Source organism: Triturus cristatus, chromosome 8 (genome assembly GCF_964204655.1).
Source record: "Triturus cristatus chromosome 8, aTriCri1.1, whole genome shotgun sequence".
In the NCBI taxonomy this organism is placed as follows: domain Eukaryota; kingdom Metazoa; phylum Chordata; class Amphibia; order Caudata; family Salamandridae; genus Triturus; species Triturus cristatus.
In genome coordinates this window covers 933,307,258-933,330,554 of record NC_140591.1, presented here as the reverse complement: position 1 = coordinate 933,330,554, position 23,297 = coordinate 933,307,258, and the positions used below count along the sequence as shown (strand labels likewise).

Sequence of the window (23,297 nt, the reverse complement as noted above, 5' to 3'; positions counted from 1 at the left end):
ATTTATGATACACTCATCACAGTGGGAAATATTCCTTCTGCCCATGTGCAAAGTGTACACCCTTCATTCTCAGTCTAAAGAAGGTAAGGGTCGGCGAAATCGGAAACTTTTGTTTTACTTACTATGCGTTTAATTGATTTTCTGTGGAAACACTGTACTCAGGTGCATTAATTGAATATAAAAGTAGACAAGATTTTGGTGGTAGACTGGTTTTTACTAGAAAATGCCGCTCAGATGTGGTGCACATCACTTTGACAGTTCCCACAGAACATATTCCGCTTGAACCAGTCTTCTTTTAATAGAAATTAAGTGAAAAAGAATAAACATGATGGGAGTAAAAATATATAATAATACTCTGACCACACACACACTGGCGCAAATGTTTTCTGTGTGCTCAAACTTTGTTAAATGCTTTATCTCATGATAAATAAGATTGAATATCTCACCCGGTGTGCATCGTCCTGCTTTTGTACTGTGGGAACGTCCCCTCCAATAGGTTCTTGCTTTCTTAATTCATCGTTCTTCAGCTGCAACCATATTAGGAGCTCCTGGAGTGAGAGTTGGAGACGCTTCCATTGCTCAGAACTCACTTCCAGATGAGATCTAGAAAGAAATTCAAAAATATATTATTTATTTGTTAACATTTGTTACATACTTGATCATTTGGTTTCCTGTTTTTCATAAAAGGGATAACATTTAGAGTGGTAGATTACTTTATTTACAATAAAAACGTGATACAAAACAAAATGAGATCACAGATCTCCGAACAACTGGATGATTTAACACTGAATCAACTTACTGTGCATTGCACTCCGAGGCTGTAAAATACAGTTATATGTAAAGGTGATTTAAGAGGTTAAATCTAAATCTAAATATGCGTTCAACTAGGGAATAAACCCCTTTAAAAAAGGGTTTAGCTAAATGTTACATAGTCATTAGAGGTTCTAAGAAAAATCAAAACTGCTTCTTATATAAATAAAAGGCAACAGGTATGTTACAAAGTCACTAAGTCAGTCACATAATAATATATGACCATTGAACAATTAGTCTTCTGATGCTGAATGTCTGCTCCAAAGTCTAGCTCTCTCTCTCTTCATGCCCAAACCCCCGAATCGCTCTTTTATTTTCATCACCTGCCTGCTAACATTAATATTAAATCTAATCATTGGAATACAAATACATTTCAAATATATCGGCCCTCAACTAATTTGACCAAAGACTGATTCCAAATCCAGTGTTCATCCCAGTTACGGAGGGGACACTTTGTGGGCAGCTCCAAATGGCATTTACCTTTATGTGTAGCAGTATTCCTGCATCACTATTTCACATGCTCGTAAGTGGAATTCCCAAAGGTGCGGGTGCAGATCTATTGCTAAGTTGTGTGCAGAGTTTTCCAATGAGAGTGCATAGAACAATGTATGCACAGTTTTACTTTTTAGGCGTAAATGTAGGAGTAGCAGACGGAGTGGCCTGAATTTAGGAATACCGTGAGGGAGGTGAGAAACAACATTTAAGAAAAGGGCACAGGGAAGTATATAATAATACAAAACAAAGCTAGAAAAGTATAAGTCAGTGGTAATTCACTTTTTTATCAAAATGTATAATTTCATTAAGCTTATCTTAAGAAAAATGTTTTTGCTGGTGCTTCACTGTGTTTGCTTCTGTTGTGTGTATATAGTATGAGTGTATCATTTAGCATGAACACTTTAACTATCTGTTCCTATCTAAGACCAGTTGCATAACTGACTTTCCTAGGAAAAAAATAACAAAACGTTTCAGTCAATTCAACTTCAAAAACCCAACTTTAAAATAAGGTGCTGTCTTCAATACATTTATCAAAGTCCATGACGACTTATAGAGATGTGAAAACTGTGCCAGAGGGGAGAAGTAAGATATTTCTTCTCTTTTAAATTACCTCCTTTTTGAGCATTGTTATTTCCTTTTAGTTTTTAAAGCAAACGTTTATGCAACTGAAGTAAAATGTAATGTGAGTTGCACCAGTAAAGGTTCTTTAAATATTAAGTCATTTGAGTATAGTTTGGTACAGATTATAAAAGAAAGGGCAATTGTGTAAATACACTAACTTACTCATTATGGATCTCTCTTAAAGTGAATTCGTCCCTTATTAATGCAAAAACGAAATTCTTCTTGCAACATTGTTTCTTATTTGTTCAAACTCTTTTCAATCTTTTTTCCCCATTATACTTTCAACTCTCCATTTAATCATTTGAAGTTCAATTCTATAATTTCAAAGTAAATGCACGTCACCCATTATGATGTTTAAAGACCACTAGCTGAGATATTCAACTAATGTCTACCAGTTAATATTTCAATTAATTTATGATGCTCTTCAAAAATGATTATAGTATTTACCCTTTACTCTTATTATTATTAGTTGTTGTGTACAGCATATAAACCTATATCTTTTTAGGACTGTATTTTCATTTGTTACCATTCAAAACATAGAATATAAAATATAGCAACTAGATGATATACATTGGTGTTACTGTGCAATACAAATACATCAAAATCAAATGTATTTAACGAAACAAATGTCTTGACTTTCAGTGTTTCACCCCTTCTCCACATACGGCAACCAACCAATTGCTATGTTGCTCCAACATATAGTTTACTCAGGGGTAAGAACTACCCCTAAATTGGTCTAATAATCTACCAGTTTCACTTTATTGTGCCACTTTTCGGAGGCAAACTACCCCCAGCTTGTAGTAAATTTAAGGTGTCCATAGAAACCTCAGAATAAAGAGCAAAATCCTACTTGAGACTGTCTCATTCGCAGCCTCTAATTTCAGAGACCTACTGTCCGATCTAATTGATTGGCCCTCAGATGCATTTATTGACATTGTCTGCGAAACCTTGGTGTCACAATCTGTCAAATAATCCACAAAATGGTTTACTAGCACTCTTATGGAGTCAAAAACATACAGCATATATCTGATTGAGCAGTAATTCACAAACAGCTGTACAAGATAAAATAATCAGCAAGCTAAAGAATCCATCTGCACCTACACAGTCTATAGTTCCTTCTCAGAAGCAGTGCAATGACATGACCTGCTGTATTTACAGCACAATTAATTTAATCTGTACACTTCTTTCAAATGCAAGATTGTACTCTATGACTCCTTACCGATGTCCTCTCTTGTACATGCATCACTGATTATTATATCTTCTAGATTCCTCTACATCTCTGAAAATAGCAGTTTCAGATGTGCACAAAAACAAATGATCTGGCACCCCTTTGACTCCTCAGACCCTTGTCTGACCGCAGTGTTTAAAACTACACTTAACAGATCTCCACATACTCACTTCCTGTCTTAACCTGGCTGGTTTCTGACACACTCATATACATTTTTCAAACACACAGGAGTAAACCCTCTGTTTAATAACTACAGGCCTGTGCTGCCTAGCACCAAATGCAGGTATCTTTGCACCATAGCAAAAGGGTGCCTGAGTTACGGAAAGGACAATTTCTGTGCAGAATGCAGCACACCTGAAAAGAGAAAATAAGAAAGAAAAAAAAAATATTTCTCCTTGTTGTGCCTCACTGTGCAGCATCTAGACGCATTCCCAGGTTTACTAGCTTTTGTAAATCTGGGAATGTGCCAAAATCCAATTATTGATGCATGGGAATGCCCATGCTCCTCCCATGGAATAATTCCCAAACAAGCAGCTGTGTTGCATTACATTTCTATATGAAGCCACCCGAGGTGGCGCAAATCACACCTTGCGAGGCTTTATAAATATTACTGAAACCTTTCCATTGTCCTTTTGTCAGCATGCCCAAGGACAATGGAAAGGCTTAATACATCTGGGCCTATATATGCAAAAGGCCTATATACGCAGAGAAAGGCCTTCCTTTCATGGAGGGTTTCCTTCTTCACATCCCTAAAAACAATAGCTAGCACTTAGAAGGTCACCTTTCATCCTACCTTGGTGCACATCTTCAGAATGCCTTTCCTCTGTCTCACAAAAGCATTGTTATCCATTTTTGCACCAAACAGTTAGTGTACACTCGTTTTTTCTGCATTCACTCACTGTGTTGGCTTCCAGAATAAATGCTGTGTTACTTTATTTTGATTTATATATGGAATTACCTCTGCCACTCTAGGACTCCTTATAAACCTAATGTGATAATTACTAAAAAGCAGCCAATGGTTGGACATGACATAGTAAAAACATTGATGTTTTCTAAGTTCTTTCAGAACATAACTTTATCTTCAATATGTTAGATTGCAAGTGGTATGACTATAGGAAAGGCCCATCCGGTGAAAATTAGCCTAAAAAATTACCTTTAAAGAAAAAATAAAATACCACATTAAGGATTAATGTGAAGCTCAATAAAGTTTTGACTGGCGTTATTCAGCCCTGCCAAGTGCCACCCATCAAGGGTTAAAATAGTGCTTTTTATGCATTACACAAGGGCCTGAGATGTTCATGCAATTAATGCTAACACATGCTTAATCTCACAATGCAGGGGGTTGTGCAAGGCGGCTATTTTTCCAAACTAGACCTTTTCAGAGTTAAATATGCTTCTTTTCAGCTGCTATCTGGCTTACCATACACATGGGCTCCTCACTGTGATTGGCCCGAATGCTTTTGTTCGGCTCGCCCATTTGAGTTACCTCAAACTAAATATGCCAAGCAAAGGAATCGAGCCTAAACACACAACCCTTTGCTAAAAATACATTTTAGAAAAAAAACTTGTCACAAGTTACAGAACCTTTTAACTATAAAATCTTAAAATCCGTTAATATTAAGGAGACGTTTGCACCTATAACAGCGCAAACAAACTAGAGATATCGATTTTAAAACACACCCTGAAAGAAACGAATCTCTATAATATAAGTGGCAGAACTAACAACAACACAAAGAGTTTACCGCGCCAGCTGCTGAGGCGTGTGAAAAAAGATCACACTTTGGATTAATACAGATTGATATGTGTAGCTATATAGAAAAGTCAGTTTTTTATAAAACAAAAAAAAGTCTCCAAAACAGGCCACACAAAACTGTCTGTAGTAGGTGCTGCAAAATCTACTAACAAACCAGTAACCTACACATCCTCACATTGAAAGCTGGTGTTTTACTTTAAAATCGCTCCAACGAGCCTAAGACAAACTAAATCACGCGCTCTACACTCGCCTCATCCTGATTGCCCTCATTGAGCGACAGCTGTAATGAGGCCTGCTCCACATTGTCAGTAGTTCTGGCTTTGTAGCCAACATCCCATATAAAATGCATCATCAAATACCACAATGCAATTGGTATTACAAAAATAGCCAGTAATGGCTGAAAGCAGGTTATGTTATGTTGATTTGAATAGGGCACTAATCACCAGAGAGGGAATCCAGGCACTTGGGCAGGTGTGCAGGTGTGTGGCCCCCAAGGTGCTTATATGAAGAGCCAGGTCTTCATCTTCTTACAGAACTCCAGACGAGAGGAGGGTGCTCTGATGTGTTGAGGGAAGTTGTCCATGTCTTGGGTGTGATGTAGGAGAATGGGTGACATCCTGTTTTGCTTTTGCGGAGGCGGGGAGTGTGTGCGAGTGAGGTATCACACTTCACGATGGGGTACAGGTACTATTTTTCCTTGGACAGCAGTTGCCATGATGCAGTGACAAACCACACATTAACCCTTACAATGCAGTGCAGTATGTAAATCAGCTGTATGTCTTACAACAGAGGCTTAAACACTTTACAACCATTGCAGCCATTTCTAGAGCCTTACCCTGCACAAACTGTGATAAACAGTGAAATTTGTTTCATAACCTGGACAAAACTGCTTATGTGTACTTCTGATGGAGTGTCACACAAAAGCATTAACATGTCACACATAGCAACCTTAGTAAAATAGAGGTGTCACGCATAAGCAATCTGAAAACTTGGCAGCTATGGATTGGTATTTCTTTTTAGCAAGTACTGACATAATTATATTTTAAGGTACTGTTTGCAAGAATCAGGGTTGATTCTCTCATGCACTCATAGCCTGCAAATAGGGCTAATATTGTTCACATCCGGTCTCCCCATTTCTCCTGTATGCAACTACGGAAGGTACATCACCTACTTCTCGAATTTTACAACAGATGTTATATTACAATGATCAGCCTGTGAGCACATCAATGTGTGTCTGTGGCTCTTTCTACATTTCAGGCCAAGGAAAGCTGGTAGAGTCCTATTTGTCAGATTACATTTATTTTTTATTCACCCAGGCATAATATTTTAAATATTTATTTTACAGCACCCCACATAAGAACTAATTGTGTAATGAACAAATACCAATCTGGTAAAAATAAATGAATGGAATGACTTGCTGATGTATCGAATCTATGCTGAGGATTTTAGTAATTCCATCGTTGATCACAAAATGTGTTTATGCTATAGAAACTCATTGATACTATCACCAGCAGAGAGTCACCCACTGTTTATCCATACAAACCCACACACCCCTAGATATAGTCCACAGATATGCAGATCAGAACCCTTGGTAACTGCTACTGCAATAAACCCTCACATGTCGCATACTATTCCCTAAATGTAGCAGTAAGGCACCCCAAGTTAACGTATTGGTTAAAATGTGATATTTACCTTGATATCTGACCCCATAGAAAGTATGCTAAAATCTCTTTATCAATTTGTATTATTGTAATTAAAGCACAATACTGCTTTCCAAAATGGCTGCCTTAGGTTAAATATTAGGACTGATCTAAAGTATGTGTTAGATAATCTACACACAGTGTTTAACCATTTGCAGTGATCACTCAAGTATGCCAGTTCACAGTGCATTAACACTTTGATTAGTCAGACACTTGGTCAAAAATTAAATATTTGTTTACAAGAGTGATGCTTTAGGAAACATGCACGCACATGATAATGATTTTCCAAATGGCATAATGATAGTTACACATGATGGCAAGGTGTTACCATCTTTCTAATGCATGGCCAAGATCAGGGTTAGACAAATATAATTTTTGATGGACCATAGTTTCAGGTACATTAACAATAGTTTGCCACTATACACAAACCAAGCGACCCTCCTCTTCCACTGGCATTAACAGAGTTACACTTAAGATGAGTCTGAGGTCTCCTAGCACTTTCCAGAAGCTTGCAAAAAAATCTTCTTTGGTACAGCTTTCACAGTATGTATACTCAAAATATCCCAATCACCATGCGAGCTATACTATTTAAGGATCTAATTCGACCCTGAACAGGGCCAATTAACACTCTCTAGCAGTGGATGAAGCGCTGCATAATGAAATTCAAACAGTATCAATTTAGTATGTGCCTTGGCATGTGGAGCTTGATTGCATCCATCCTGCTTTGCTCTCACAAAATTCTGTGATCTAATTAGTAAATCAGGTTGTGACTTGCAGGTTTGCATTTTTTAACTTGTTATTGTTGTCTGTTTGAGTGTTTTACTGCTCATTATTTTTGGATATCTACAGCACTGGCGGGAGTCACGGAGGTGCACGGTTGCTGACCAGGATCGCTACACAGCGACCGAATCCTATCGCTCTTTTCTGGCCTGTCCTAATACATATTAAAAATTATAGGGACACTAGGAAAGTGATTTATATCACATTTAAGACATACAGGGACTCATTTATGGCATTTTAGCGTAGGGAAGCGCTGCAAGGCACCTTGCTGCGCTGCCCTACGCCAAAGTGAAGGGGCAGAAATGCGCCATACTTAAGAAATACGGTGCATTCCTGGCGACAATGTAGACACCCCTGCATCATAGTGCACGAGGGCCTCTATTGCAGACACCTTCATGTACTAAAACAATCCTACAAGGCGTTTTCCTCTTTCCATGTGTGCTGCATCTAGCACACAGGGAAAGAAGGAAAAATGAGGAAAAATAAACATATTTCTCCTTGTTATGCCTCATCTCAGGAGGTTTATGCTTTTGACGCTTCCCCAGGTTCACATCACTTTTTAATCTGGGGCAGCATCAAATTCCATTGGTGTTGCGTGGGAAAACCACTGCAAAACCCATGGAAATCCTCCCGGGCACAGAGTAAGGTGACACAGTGATTGATTTATGAGACCACTCAAAACCATGCAGAGTGGCTCTTTGTGGCTTAATAAATCTGTATGAGAGCCCTGTGTCTCGCATGTACCACTTTACGTGGTGCAACAGTGACGCAGGGCTCTCATAAATAAACCGCACAGGGCTTGAGTCACAAACATTTTGCTTCAGTTGATGTGAATTACTCTTGTAGTATCTCTGACTTACTCCTGAATTTCGAAAGGAAGCAAAGAGTGATCCTGGCTAACTCCTGAAATTCAGTAGTATGAAGTAATCCCCGAGTAGGTCTAACCATATTCTTTGTGAACTGGGCTGATAGCATGAAAGAGCAGCTGACCACGAGTTGCAGTTTATACTTTGTGAGTACTCGTAAACTGTTGGAGTTTCTGTGTATAGGGGTACATCCCCTATACACAGAAACTCCAACAGTTTACAAGTATGAGCAACAAATCTAGTATACAAGAGCTTTTACCATTTAAATGACCTTTAACCTTTTAATGGTCTGTCTTTATCACCTTTCTTCCTTTGGGAAATAACATCAATTATTTGTTATAAGAATACTAGCCTATTAAGTGTACAATCAGGGACAGATCCTAATACAGGCTCAGGTTTAGCAGAGAAAAGTGGGAAGCGTTCGAAAATAGCCTTTTAAAAAAAAATTAAAAAATGTAGCGCAGTAAAGGAGAACGAGTGGCCACTTCCCACAGAGCCCCCTATTGCCAAAGGACATTCTCAAAGACTGGAAAATATGCATCCGAAAACAGAATACCCAACACACACAAACAGAGCTGCTTCATTTTCTAGGAGCAAATAGCCTGTTAAAATACAGATAGTGTTAGCTTCTGAGTGGAAAATACACTTCACAATTTAAAAATGCATATCAATAGTGTATATAAATGTATTAATGCTGCCACAATCTTCGATTGCTACATACGTTCTTTAGAAGGCAAACTCAAATGAACCAAACCAACCTAAGTCAAGGCTCCTTCGGCGATGGTAGCCAACATAGTAGAAGCCTCTCAAATTTACACCTGCAATTCCGACCCCTCGCTTCAGCATCTCCGAGATTATTTTTTTTGCAACACCCTGATTACAACACTCGAGTAGCATCTCTCCTTCATATCCTGATAACTCCTCTTACTCTTAAGGTTACAGTTAGCCATGAGACCTATCCTTCTTAGCCCAGCTACTCCTTACCACCCTCCACTCCACCTGTTCCCCTAATTACAGCTTCTCCATGGGAGAATGGCAGCAGGACAGAGTTTGGTGAAATCCGTCAGCAGTCATCTGCACGTCGACTCACCACGACTCCCCTGCGGCTGATGTAACCACATCATCATGAGGCTATTTCTTTATTAGCTTCTCTGTAGTTCTGAAAGCCAGGTGCCTGTCTGCTTCTATACCTAATTGTTGACAGACTTCCACTGGTTGGCTGCTGCATTCTTCTGCTGAAAAAATTATTTTTGCTAATATTGGGATTCCTACAAAGACCCTGACGAATGAGCTTCTCCTCTGCTTGGGATCAACAGAGGTTTCTCTCCACATCACACTGTTCTGATGCAAGTGTTTATTATGAGGTACCACTGAAAAGCCCACCTCCTCCTCTACTTGATCAACATAGACTGGTACCTTGCTCATTGAAGCAGTTACCAGCCACATTACACCAGTAGTATATTTCCCTTTAAGATACTAAAGAGAAGCTGACCTCCTAGTCCTGGGATCAATTTAGGGCTTACAATAGATGCCCAGACAACACTGGCAGCTCTGCCAGAACAATCTCAACTCTGTAGTCTGTCTGGAACACAGGACCCAACTACGTGAAACACAAGTGTCATAGGTTTTTTAAAAAAAACCTCCAACTTCCTTTTCTGTCCAGATGAATAAGGACTGTCACATTCTGTTAGAGTGAAAGGAAAAAGTGATTTCCATAGAAATAACTCTCCTCCACACCACTCTAACTCACAAACCCCACAGTGGCTTTTCTTTACACTACAGCACTTCACAGTTGGTGTATGCATATTTCAATATGCACATCCATTATAGCTGCATTTATATCTCAATGTGCATATTTATAATAGCTGCCTTGATCAAACGAAAATCTTATTGTAGCTGATGTGATGAACTAAACCTTATCACTACCTGACCTACAAATTTTGCTACAACTGAATCAACTTCTGGGGAAACATAGTGGGACCTAAATCTATATTCGCTGCTTTCCTTCTTCAACTTAACTATCATTCTCAAGAACATAATAACTACAGTGCGTATCAAATCCCACAATACACCCTATTTCTGTCATGTGATCAAGTAAAATGATCATGCAGAACTTTAAAACCAGGGCCTATACTGTGGAAACCTGATATATATCACATGCACTAGCTGAACTGTTCGTTCATTAGAAAATTTGCCATAAATTGCAGGCTAGTTAATGTTAGAGCCACTCAATCTCAAACCTGTGAGATTGCAGACATCATCACAGCTCACTTTCCAGACCTCTTATTTATCATAGAGAGCTGATTCATGTTTGCTATATAATTTCTAGAAAATATTCTAGTAATTCATAGTCAGTTCAGAAGAGATATGGAGGAGGGCAGATCAGTTTTCATCCTCTTCCCTGAAGATCCTTTCTCTAAATAGCATACCAAAGCAACAGATCATGTGTTGCTTACACATAACCACCATCCCCCAGAATATGATCATAACTTTCTTGGTCATTTCAATGATATGATCAGCAAAAAGCACACTCAATAATCCACAAACATCTTTTAGGGGACTTCAGCATACTCTGGAACATGAGCAAAAATCTGTTCTCATCAAATCAAATAGAAACCTGCAATATACATGGCTTGCTTATCTCAATTGATCACACTGTTAACTCATAATGGCAAAACTAGTCCTGATGATATCAAATCAAACTTTACAAAGACTGAAACTCAATTCCAAATGTGCTGGTCAGACCACAGTGCATCTCCAGTCATCATTGACACTCCAGCAACACTTAACAAAATGTGTGGTAAATAATACTGGAGCTGGGAATTGAAATGAATAAACTTTATTTCCAAACAACTTCACCCACGATGGGCAGCGACCTGCCAACTCAGATCCCAGCAACCATCCGGCTCTGATCCCAGAACAAACTGGCACTGTCAGCTGGAATCTTTGCCAATCAATCCCTTTTGCACGGGCCAGGCGAACTATACATATTTGAAATATAACAAGTATGAATATACACATGTTGCTGTGTGTCCCAATTGGAGACCACGAGCAGAAATCATGGGCCGTGCCACAAGACACACAGCTATACATCACAAAGAGACAAGTGAAACCAATCACAAGCTTAACACATGTTATAAAAGGTATCAACATGCAACAACTCACATAAACAATTTCCAATGTCATGAACTACCAATAGTTCTATGGAAAACCATACAAACTACTACACTCTGCCAGGATAACCTTGTGGGTGATACTAAGCTTTAGAAACACACATAACATAAACTAACATAAAATAACATAACATAAACTAAAGCCACTTTGAACTTTACCGAGAGACTAGACCCACAAAACCAAAAGTAAATCAGGAATACATCTTCAGCATCATGGCACAACAAAGTCTTGATTTTAACTTAAAGTGTATCCAGAGAAAACTTCAAGCTGCCTCCTCTCTGCACATGATGAAAAACAAAAAGTTTACAATGACCTGACACTTCATACCAATGCCAAATTCTTTAACACCTAGTTATGGGATGTCCGGAACAACATGAGAACACTTTGCAAAAGAGTCGGACACTACCTAAACCACAAGACAAGAGCACAAATGCAGTGCTCAACCAAGAGAACACACAACATTGACAACTGTTTCTTGGAAAGGGTACTAAAAAATACATAATGAGATAAAAAAAGAAGCACCCTGACTGGCCCAGCTGTGCCCCTCATTTCTAAAGGAATAATACCTAAACAGCCAATATTCAAACACGCTGACAGGGAAACTATACCAAATTTAATACCAGCAACAAACCTCGCACCACTGTAGATATCCCAATCCCAGAATACTTGATAAAGCCCTATATCAGGGACATCAAGTCCACAGAATCTCAATATATTTAACTCCACATTGAATGAAGGAGTATTCCACTACCCTAATCTCTAAAAGGCTGGTCAGATGATAACCTTAGATCAGTTTACAAATTGCCATTCCTCTTAAAATCCTAGAAAAAGCTATCTCTGTACAACAAATTCTAACACACATCTCCAAGTAACAATCTCCAAAACATACACTAATCTGGTTTCTGCCATAACTGCATAACAGAGACGCTTGCTATCTATGTCCTCAATGATCTAATGCTTGCGAGATGCTACACGTGGCTGCATGCTGGTACTACTAGATTTATCATCAGCATTCAATACCATTCAATTACATCAGTCATGACACACTTCTTAACACATTTTCTACCAGAATGAGAATGGATGACCAAGCTTTAAAACGTTTTGAACCCTTCATCATGTCCAGAACAAAATGGATGAAATTAGACAATTTCAAAACCATCTCAGGCATGGTGTATCTCAAAAATCGATTGTATCCCTCTATTCAATTTATTCTTAATAAAATGCTACAGATGGAAGAAATAAGACTTCACCAGTACAATGATGGCCCACTACTTTACGTTACAACTTGAAGCCCGGCAGGCCTTGCAATCCTAAAAGTATACTGTAAGCCTCTCTAGAATTAGATGAACACATTCTATCTTGAGGTGAACCCCAACAAGAATGAGTTCCTCATTCTCTACCTCCTCCTAATCCATTGTATAGGACTGATATGCAACTCTAAAATATGTAGATTTCAATCCAACCATGGTCCCTTCAGCAAAGTTTCTGGGGTTCACCATAGATCCGAAAATCACCATGACCAAAAACATCTGCAAAGTGTCCAGAAACGCTTGACTCCAGCTTCATCTTCTAGGAAAATTGAAACCATCCATTCCACACGAAGAATATGGTACAATCACTGGTTCTTTCACACCTAGGCGGGGAAATGTATCACTTGCAGGTCTATATAAAAATGCTTCAGCACCACTCAGAGATAGGCTATTTACAGAAATCAACCCATATTATACCTATCCTGGAAGACGTTCACTGGTTCCCCAACAGGCCAGATTGAAATATAAGACAGTATGTTTAACCCATAAAGCTCTTCATCTACTATACTGAACAACTTGCTTAAAAGAAAAATTGTAATTCACTAGAGGAGGAAGAGGCACCAAAATAAAATCTTTTTTGATGCTGGAAATCGAAAAAAAAGTAAAGAAATGTAAAACCCAATCGTACATTTCTGTTGATTGGATCCTTAAATCTGGAGACATTTCACCACCAAAATAGGATTAAATTAATTCCTGATTTCTTTCAGATGAAATCTGAATCCTTTCCTTTTCACCTCTTTTATACAAGACTATAATAGTCCCTCCATGAGCTCTCCTTACTTTGCCCTAATACCTTCCTCAATGTCCCTGTATGAATGGCATCTCCTCCTCTCTGCTCTGAATTGGAGTACAGTTAACATGACAGCCTCTTGTCTTCATTGTATTTCTTGCTAATTGTAAAGTGCTCTATGGCCATGCGGCTAGGTCTGTGTTACATTAACATATTAATACAATTAAATAATACATTAAACAAGATATACAGGTTATTGTTCCTCTTTCAAAAGAGAGCAGTTCCCCCAGTAGTGTCAAACGGAAAAGTTAAAAATATAAAAAGTACCCAGGTCATTCAGCACAAACTGGATCTGCAACAGGAGTACCTACTTTAACTTCTTAAATCAAATTATTCCAAAAGTGCTGCTGTGAGACTTGGAATCCTTAGGGTAGTGTTCCCATTTTTGCCTTTACCTCCTGCTTTGGATGATTCTTTTTGTTGGTCTTGGGACTCTGAGCACTTTACTATTGCTAACTAGTGTTAAAGTGCATGTGCTTCTCCTCTAAACATGATGAGATTGGTGTATACCTAATTGACATAATTGATGTACTGGTAAGTTGCTTGTAAAGTGGTATACCATATACCAAGGGCCTGTATTTAAAATGCTACTAGTAGGCCTTCGCACTAATCGTGCCACCCAAATAAGTAGCCTTTCAAACCTGTTTCAGGCCTGCCACTGCAGTGCCAGTGTGTGCAGTGTTTTCCACACCGCCTTGGCATTTAAAACTAGTTACCAAGCCTTAAAATCCCCTTTTATTATGTATAATTCAGCCCTAAGGTAGACCCTAAGTAACCCTATAGCCAGGGTGCCATGTAGTAAAAGGTAGGGCGGTTGTTTTTAATCTTTACATGTCCTGGTAGTGACAAACCCCAAATGTGTTTTTTACTACTGTGAGGTCTACCCCTCTCAAAGGCTAGCATTGGGAATTCCTTAATACATTTTTAAGCTGTAATTCCTGATAAGAGAGGAGTTGCTTTTTCATGTTTAATATCTTTGGAATTGTAATAATACACCTTCCTTACTGGTGACATTGAATATAACATTACTGTTTTAGAAATGCCACTTTTAGAAAGTGGCAAATACAACAAGATGACTAATGAAATGCTAAAACATTTCAAACGCTCACCCCCAGTCAAGAGATATGGATTAAATTCATTGTTCTTTTGCTCACCATGCTGCCCCAGTTTGGACCTAGCCATATGCAAATCAGTCTTGGCCCAGATCCCCATGGGAACAGTCCAGCCCTAACTGCCAGGCCAGGTCCTCCCTGGACCGGAAACAAGCATCCTGGGACCGGTTTCAGGGCATCACGCCTCATCAGCCAGGAAGGCTTGAATCCAGTGGCACAGTGAGCAAGGGACGCCCACCTGGGTATACCCTTGGGCACTTAGGGCAAACATAGCAAACCCAACAAGAAGATGGAAAGGGTACTGAAACATTTTAAACACTCACCCTCAGTCAAAAGATCTGGATTAAAACCATAATTCTTTTGCTTACCATGCCACCCTAGTTTGGCCCCAGCCATATGCAAATCAGTCTTGACCCTGCTTCCCCTGGGAACAGTACAGCCCAAACTGACAGGTCTGGTTTGAGCAGCACTCTCAGAACGTGGACATTTCTTTACACTGACTGCTCTGTGTGCCTGACAGCCTGTCTCCAATTCACGTCTGGGGTGGGTGACAGCTACATTTTGTTAATTCCCTCTAGACGGCCACAACACAGGGAGGATAGGTGTGCCTGAATACCCATCTACATACATCTGCATTGTGATGGCCTTGCCTGGAACAGGAGGGGTTAACACTTCACTTGAATAGGCTGTGTCCACCTCCACATTAGGGACTGATTAACGCAGATTATAAAGATAGCATTGCAGACAGGACTGGGTTGAAAGAGATTCTTGTGCATTTCAGAGAGCTGCTTTGATGTCACTCCCACATCAAAGGCCCTTTTGGGTATACGTACTGGGTCTCTGACTCCCTAAAATCAGATGCTGTACTTGTAATTAAAGCTTTACTAGAAGAACTGTACTACTGCATAAAGGATTCAACTGGAGTGCTGATCTGGAAGGCTTACTTTACTGTTTGTTGCCTTGCTGCCTGCTGCTCTCTGACTGATAGAGAGCTGGACTCTGCCTTCTCTCCAGTGATCTTAAAGGGCTTGTTGGCTTGCCTCCTGTTGTTTGAGACTCAGGGATATCAAAGTCTCTACCCCTACTCCTGGCTCACTGGAAGTTGCCCAGAAACTTGCAACACGGATTTAGATGCATCTCCTCTCTGCGTGTAGCAGAACCAGATATCGAACCAGTTACAGGAATAAAATTGGTGTATCGCCTCGGAACCAGCGCTTTACCTCCCGAGATTGATGCATCGGACAGCGCATCACCGCTGCTGCAGCTTGGTGAGATCAACACATTCCCTTGACTGTGTGGCAGAATCCAGTGCATCACTCGACGCTTCTTGACTCTGGCACCCATCTTTAGAACAGACGCATCGCCTTCACTGCGTGACGAAGATTGACGCAAACTGCAACTGCGGGCCTCAACATTGACGCATCTCGCTGTCTACAACCAGGAACGGCACAATGTTAACTGGGGCCTGCAAGGTCCTGAATCCAGCTGGTGCTCCATTGAGGTCGGTCTGAACTTTGCTCTGGTCCAGCATAACCTAAAGTAATCTTTTTATTGCTACTTGCTTCTAAGTGCTTTACTGCATTTATTCCTTTAAAATTCCGTATCACATCATCTATACACTGGATTTTTGTTGTTTTGGTCTTGTTTTGTTTATAATATAATAATCTTTTTTTTATAAGACTGCGGGGAGTCTTTTTATGGTGTATTCATGATGTTACTGTGTGTGTGTGTGTTGCACAAATAGTTTACACACTGCCTCTTTAGAGAAGCCTGACTGCTCTGTGCCAAGCTACCAGAGGGAGAGCACAGATTATCTTTTAGTGTGTATCTAGCTTACCCTGACTAGAGTGGTGGTTCCTGCACACCTCAGCCAACCATGAGTCCTATTTCATAAACCCACCCAAACAGATTAAAAAGAAGAAAAAACATTCACAGCTATGGTGGGCCAGGGCAGCATGAAAGGACTTTAGCCGTTGGTGCAAAAAAGAATAGTAACACAATTGATCACCATTATATCCTTCAAGTTTGTCTTAAACCAATAACATCAGTTCAAAAACTCAGAGATTAAAAATGATTAGAGAAAGCTCCTCCTGTGATTGGGCCGATATAGATCAGTTCATGAAAAGAAGAAGAGGAACCAAAATTAAGTTAACACACAACAATTGTTTATTCTCTTCTTAAACGATATTTCTTCCTAGTGACATTTCTATACCTTAAATTCTGCCAAATTGTAAATGCCATCCTATTTATTAATTTACCAAACCATTAACTGGATTTTCTACATGAGGCTCTTCAAGTAGAAGTGCAATACGAACAATATTATTACATATCACTTATAGCTCCCGGGCAAGGAACATCTCTGAAATGCAATTATGGTATTAAGCTTGGCGAATAAACTACAACAAAAACTACATTAGATATGATACTAAAAGGTCATTGTTAGACCTGACATCCTTAAATGGTAGTCCCCCAACTTTTTGCCTTCACCCCTCCTGTTTTGCTGAGTTTGTTTTTGTAGGCTTTAGGACTCTGATCACTTCACCACTGCTAACCAGGACTAACATGCTTCTGCTCACTTCTCTAAACATGGTAAAGTTGGCGTAAACCCAAATTGCACATTTCATTTACTTGTAAATCCCTAGTAAAGTGGTACTACATGTACCTAGGGCCTGTAAATTAAATGCTACTAGTGGGCCAGGAACATCCATTGTGCCATCCACTTAAGTAGCCTTTTTAAACATAAATCAGGCCTGCAATTGCAGCCTGTGAGCAGATTTAGATTGCGATTTTGACCTGGCCAAATCACTCTGTTGCCAGGCCTCAACCTTCCTGTTTAATACATATAAGTCACCCATAAGGTAGGCTCTAAATAGCCGTTAAGGCAGGGTACAGTGTATTTAAAAAGCTAGTCACATACTTTCAGGTTTTACATGTCCTGGTAGTTAAAAAAGTCTTACTTTCATTTTTCCCTATTGCAAGGCTTAACTCTCTTATAGCATAACATTGGGTTACCTCATTACATTTAATAAGTGATGACTTTTGATTGGAAGCAGGTAAGAATGTAAAGTTGAGTCTATTATGGATTGTATTTTGGCACCCTCTTTAATGGTAACGTCGGATTTTAAGTCAAATACTAATACAACGACCGCTGAACAGCGCATTATCTTTACAAAGCGGGCTTAATAATGAATGCGTCTGAACCATGCATTACATTTACAAACCAAGTCGTTACAACGACATGCGTTAGGTCAAGTGGCGTTGGACTTTAAAGTCCAACACATTCCCTACTGTTACAGTGACTGGAGTTGGAATAGTAAATTATATCATTACAATGTCCAGCACCCCCCTAAGGCAAGTTGTTGTCACCTCTAGTTGTTTAGCCTACCAGTTCTGTGCCTACCTCCACAGGTAGCATAGATACATTATAATCTATCAATGCCTTACCATAGTGTATCTCTACCCTGACCAGCACCACAGTAGCTCTACTCCTGCCTACAACCTAGTACTTCTACCCCACATATATCCTATTACTGCTGCCTCTGTCAACATGCTAAAGTCCCCACTCCTACTTCTATCCTAATACGTCTACCCTACCAATATCCTAGCACTTCTGCCTGAACTTTAGTATGTTCACCTCTTCCTAGACTGTGGTACCCCCACCTCTGCCTATAACATGGTGCCTATTAATGAGCACATAGTTACTTAGGAACTGATAACCGTACACCTGCCTTTACCATAGCATTTCCTCCCTTAACTAAAGCCTAGAACACTTTTACGTTGCACTTACCCAAATTCCTTTAACTCTGCTGCTACCCAAGTCTCAACACTGCACCTGAACTGTGACCTACATCCTGTTACCTCTATCTATACCTATACTATATCACCTATTCCTATAGCTTAGTAATGACCTCTGTGCTTATACCCTTGCACCTCTTTTCCTCCAGAACTCATAATCCAAACGGGCTTAAACTCCTGGCATTGGCGCCATCAGAATTAAGAGGGACATCATAATCAGGCCTATGACCAACCGAGAGAGCAGGCTTCCAATCAAACACATGAATGGATGACAACAGAGGGTCAATATTAGCAGGGTGATTGGCGGCTACAGTGCACATCGGGAATGCTTAAGGTCAGGAGAAGGAATATTGTAGGTAAATCAACACTTCTTATGTCCACATTTTGGTTTTTCAAAGGAAGCCGTATTCAAATGGGAAGATGCTCCAAATGTGGTAAATCCTAAATTACCGTTGCTGGGTAATAGAATTCCGTCCATGTATGCAGTAAAATCTTGAGGTTTGCACTGACATAATTTTGTATGCACTGGTCCATGACAAGGTAACATTTTTGGGGCACACACTAGCATAAGGCTTTAGTTGAGGGTGCTAGGACCATACAGATCTTTATTTTGATCACCCTGCACTGGCTTTTTACATAGGTTGCTTGTAACAGTTTAATGTAGGTATGTTTATTACTGCAGAGCTTAAATGTAAGGTAAAAGCCGTTTGCTCACTGTTTTTATGAGTCAACATCATTTTATCAGTGTGTTATCTGACCACGTGGTAAATGTGCATATTGCAATGTCGATACACATGAAGAAGAGCACGGGGGTGGCACTACAGCAGAATTTATATGCAGACGGTGATGGAGCAGAGTTTTTACTTTAAAACCGAATACCTGTTTCATTTTCGCATGTTATAACTAAAAGTACTACTGAGTAATTATTAAGTATTAAAAGTTTGTCAAATGTTGTTTAACCAACCTTAATTAACAAGAGAATTACACGTGGGAATGCTATTGCATGGCTAAATAATAAGTGAACTAAGTTGGTGAACAAACTGACAGAAAACAATGTTGCTTACGTGATGTTATTGTGTTTTGCGCTTAAATTAATATGCAATTGTGATCGTGGGCGGTCGGCGGGCTGGAAAAGCAGGCAAGGAGGCCGGATATAGTGGGCAATGTTGAGCTTTATTGCACACAAAGCGGTTGGAAGGGGTGAATGAAGAGTTCAAAACAACAGAAAATGTCTCCAGCAGGAACAAAATGGCACTGCGTTGATTCACGATCTTCTTCCTTGGCCGTCGAGGTTGACACTTCGGGAACGTCACGTCAGAGGGGGAAGAACAGGCTCGGTATCCCACAGGTGTTTCCTCGGAGGGCAATAAGAGAAAGGAAAAGGGAGCCGTTAGTCCTGCTGAGACTCGCTATTCTATGCCATAACCACAACCAGGGGTGAGAAGGAGAGAAAACGACCGTGAGGGAAAGGGAAGAGAAGGGTCGGAGGTGAAGTGGAAAGGCACAGAGGTGTTCGGAGTGGGGATCGTGAAGGCTGTATTTACAGGATGTAGTGCTATATACTATCTACACAGGTTGTTCGGTGAATAGGGGGATGTTTCGAGTAGATGGGAGTATTTACACTGGGGTTGACATATTTACACAGAACGCCTAGCGTGCTGAAAGGAGGGAAACAGGTACTCACGCGCTCCGCCGTAACTCTCCTCCGAGTTACGGCCGCTCTTCAGCCACCTCCGTAGGGCTCCACCAGTCTTCGGACCACTCTTCGGGTTCGCCGCCTTCTTCTTCTTCCTTCTCCACGTCTCGAGTCGATACCTCCTGCCACGATGTTCCGACGCCTGCTGGTTCTCTTCCGTCTTTTATCGATCGGGCTTCCGGCAGGGAGGAGGGACTGCCGGGGTCGAGGGGTATTCCTTCCGGTCTGCTGTTTCTCTGGGGAGGGTCCTGTAACAGAGAGAGGGGCGGGGTCGCCGTTGTCATGGACGTTGTAGACACCGTTCCGTAGGGCCGAGTCCGGAAGGGAGTACGTTGGAGGGGGTTCATGCCCGGAGGGGGCCGTAAGGGTCTGGTGCAGACGGGTACTTCCTCACATTCCCTTTCCCTAGCTGTCTTTCCTGTACGGGGGGGGGACATTGGGTAGCGGGAGAGGTAGTCTGCGTTACCCTGGTTTGCTCCTTTCCGGTGTACTGTGGTGAAGTGATAGGGTTGGAGCGCCAGGAACCAGCGGAGGACCCTGTCATTGTGTCCTTTGTTCCGAGCCATCCATTCCAGTGGGGCATGGTCTGTGAAAATGGTAAAAGGCCGCCCTTCTAAGTAGTAGCGGAGACTTTCTACGGCCCATTTAATGGCTAGAGCCTCTTTTTCGATCACCGCATAGTTCTTCTCTCGGGGAAATAATTTTCGGCTGAGATAGAGGACGGGTTTCTCATTCCCAAAGGGGTCTTTTTGTGACAACACTGCCCCTAGTCCCTGGTCTGATGCGTCGGTCTGGAGAAGAAATGGTTGTGAATAATCAGGACTGACTAATACTGGACTGGAGGTCAGGGCGTTTTTCAGGTCAGTATAGGCCTTCCACAAAGCGGGGTTTGGATTCTGTAGGAGAGTTTCGGTTTTTACGGACTTCTTTAACAGGTCCGTGAGCGGGGCTGCTCTTTGGGAAAAGTTAGGTACAAACCTACGATAATATCCCAGAAGACCCAGGAATGCACGCAGGTCTTTTCTAGTTTGAGGAAAGGGGAGGGAGTGGATAGCTTCGGTTTTGCTTTCTTGTGGTCGTATCAGACCCTCACCTAGGAGGTATCCTAAATACTTCACTGTTTGTGCTGCTAGGGTGGTTTTGGCAGGGTTGATGGTGAAACCGTAGGAACCTAGGGAAGTGATGACCTTGTGTAGGTGTTCTAGGTGTTGTGTCCAGCTATCACTAAAAATAACGATATCATCGAGATAGGCGCCTGCATACAAAGTGTGGGGTCGCAATACATGGTTCATGGCTCGTTGAAAGGTGGCCGGGGCCCCATGAAGGCCAAACGGAAGAACGAGAAATTGGTACAGCCCTTCAGGGGTAGAAAACGCTGTTTTCTTTCTGTCTTCTTCTCTGAGGGGTATCTGCCAGTACCCCTTACAGAGATCCAACGTGGAAATGTACTGGGCCTTCCCTATGCGTTCGACCATCTCATCGACGCGAGGCAATGGATATGTATCAAAGGAGGATATTTTGTTAACTTCACGGAAGTCGATACAAAACCGGACAGACCCATCCGGTTTGGGTACCAGGACTATTGGGGAGTTCCAGTCACTCACCGAGGGTTCTATGATACCCAGTTCCAACATTTGTTCTACCTCTCTCTGTATAACCGCCCTGCGGGCTTCAGGGACTCGGTACGGTCGTTGCCTTACTACTTTTCCCGGGGTCGTTCGTATACTGTGTTCTGTAACAGTGGTATGTCCGGGTGAAGATGAAAACACCATGCGGAAGGGGTATAGGCTAGTCGTAAGCTCGTGACTCTGCTGTGGTGTTAGTCCAGGGTCTATGCAGGGGAAAAAGGAGAGGGGTGCTTGAGCCGCTGTAGTGGAGAGGACGGGGCGAGGGCCTTCCCATTTTTTTAGAAGGTTTACATGATATATCTGAGTGGTACCGCGTGTGGGGTCGAGGTCTAACTCATAGGTGACGGGGGTTACCTGGCGAAGAACAGTGTATGGGCCCTGCCACTGTCCTAGGAGTTTTTGATCAGAGGATGGCATCATTAATAGAACTTGATCTCCCACTGAGAAGACCCGGGGTTTTGTACCCTTATCGTACTGTCCCTTCTGTTTTATTTGAGCGTTCTCCAGATTGGTGTGTACGATGTCCCTCATCATAGACAAGTGGGTTTTAAGGTTTTCCATATATTCAGGAAGGGGTCTAGTACGGTCGGGTTCTGCTTCCCAAGCTTCTTGGGCCATATCCAGCAGAATACGAGGGGGTCAACCATACAGTAATTCATAGGGGGAATAACCGGTACTGCTCTGGGTCTTACAGCGAATAGCGAACAAGGCAAGGGGTAACATGTCCTCCCAACGCTTCGCCTCGAGTCCCAGCAATTTCTTTAAGGTTTGCTTTAGCGTGGCGTTGTATCTCTCCACGAGCCCGTCTGTTTGGGGATGGTACGCTGAGGTTCGGATCTGTTTGATCCCTAGTTGGGAGCAGACTTGGTTCAGAAGTCTCGAAACAAAAGGGGTGCCCTGATCCGTTAAGATTTCCCGAGGGAATCCCACCCTCGAGAATACCGTGATGAGGGCTTTGGCCACGTTTTGGGTTGTAGGTTGACGCAGAGGTAGGGCTTCAGGAAACCGCGTCGCGTAGTCCACGATCACCAGCGCGTACCTACAGCCACTGCGGGAAGGCAATAGGGGTCCTATAATGTCCATCCCTACTCTACTGAAGGGGACGTCGATAATAGGAAGAGGGCGTAGGGGTACCCTAGGCGGCCGATACCGGCTATTCTTTTGGCATATCGGGCACTCCCTACAGTATCTTTTTATGTGTTGGTGTACCCCCGGCCAATAAAATCGTTCTAGGATGGCTTGGCTGGTTTTTTCCTCACCAAAATGACCGCCCAGAAGGTGGCTATGCGCCAGAAACAGGACTTTACTCTGGAAAAGGCCAGGGATTAGGAGTTGGGGCTTTTGTTGGGTTCCCCCCTTACGGTACAACAACCCCTGTTTCTTATAGAAGTAAGGACCTACGATAAGGGGATCCTCGTGGTCCAACGCTTTTGCCCAGGCTTCCTGGAGGTTAGGGTCTTCTAGCTGTGCGGCCCTGAATTCCCTGTCGGTCTGCCATGGGTGTTCCTCCGAGACTACAGGGAAAACTCCAGCGTGCTC

The 23,297-nt window shown here is 41.5% G+C and overlaps 1 protein-coding gene across 14 annotated transcripts in view; it reads right to left on the bottom strand.

The window, feature by feature from the left end:
- DMD (dystrophin) overlaps positions 1 to 23,297 on the bottom strand; it is a 7,596,173-nt gene that overhangs the window by 1,525,557 nt on the left and 6,047,319 nt on the right. For all 14 annotated transcript variants that reach the window (XM_085622447.1, XM_085622454.1, XM_085622449.1 and 11 more), the window contains one exon: positions 447 to 603. In XM_085622447.1, coding sequence (XP_085478573.1) covers positions 447 to 603 — 157 coding nt within the window. The remainder of the gene's footprint in view (positions 1 to 446; positions 604 to 23,297) is intronic.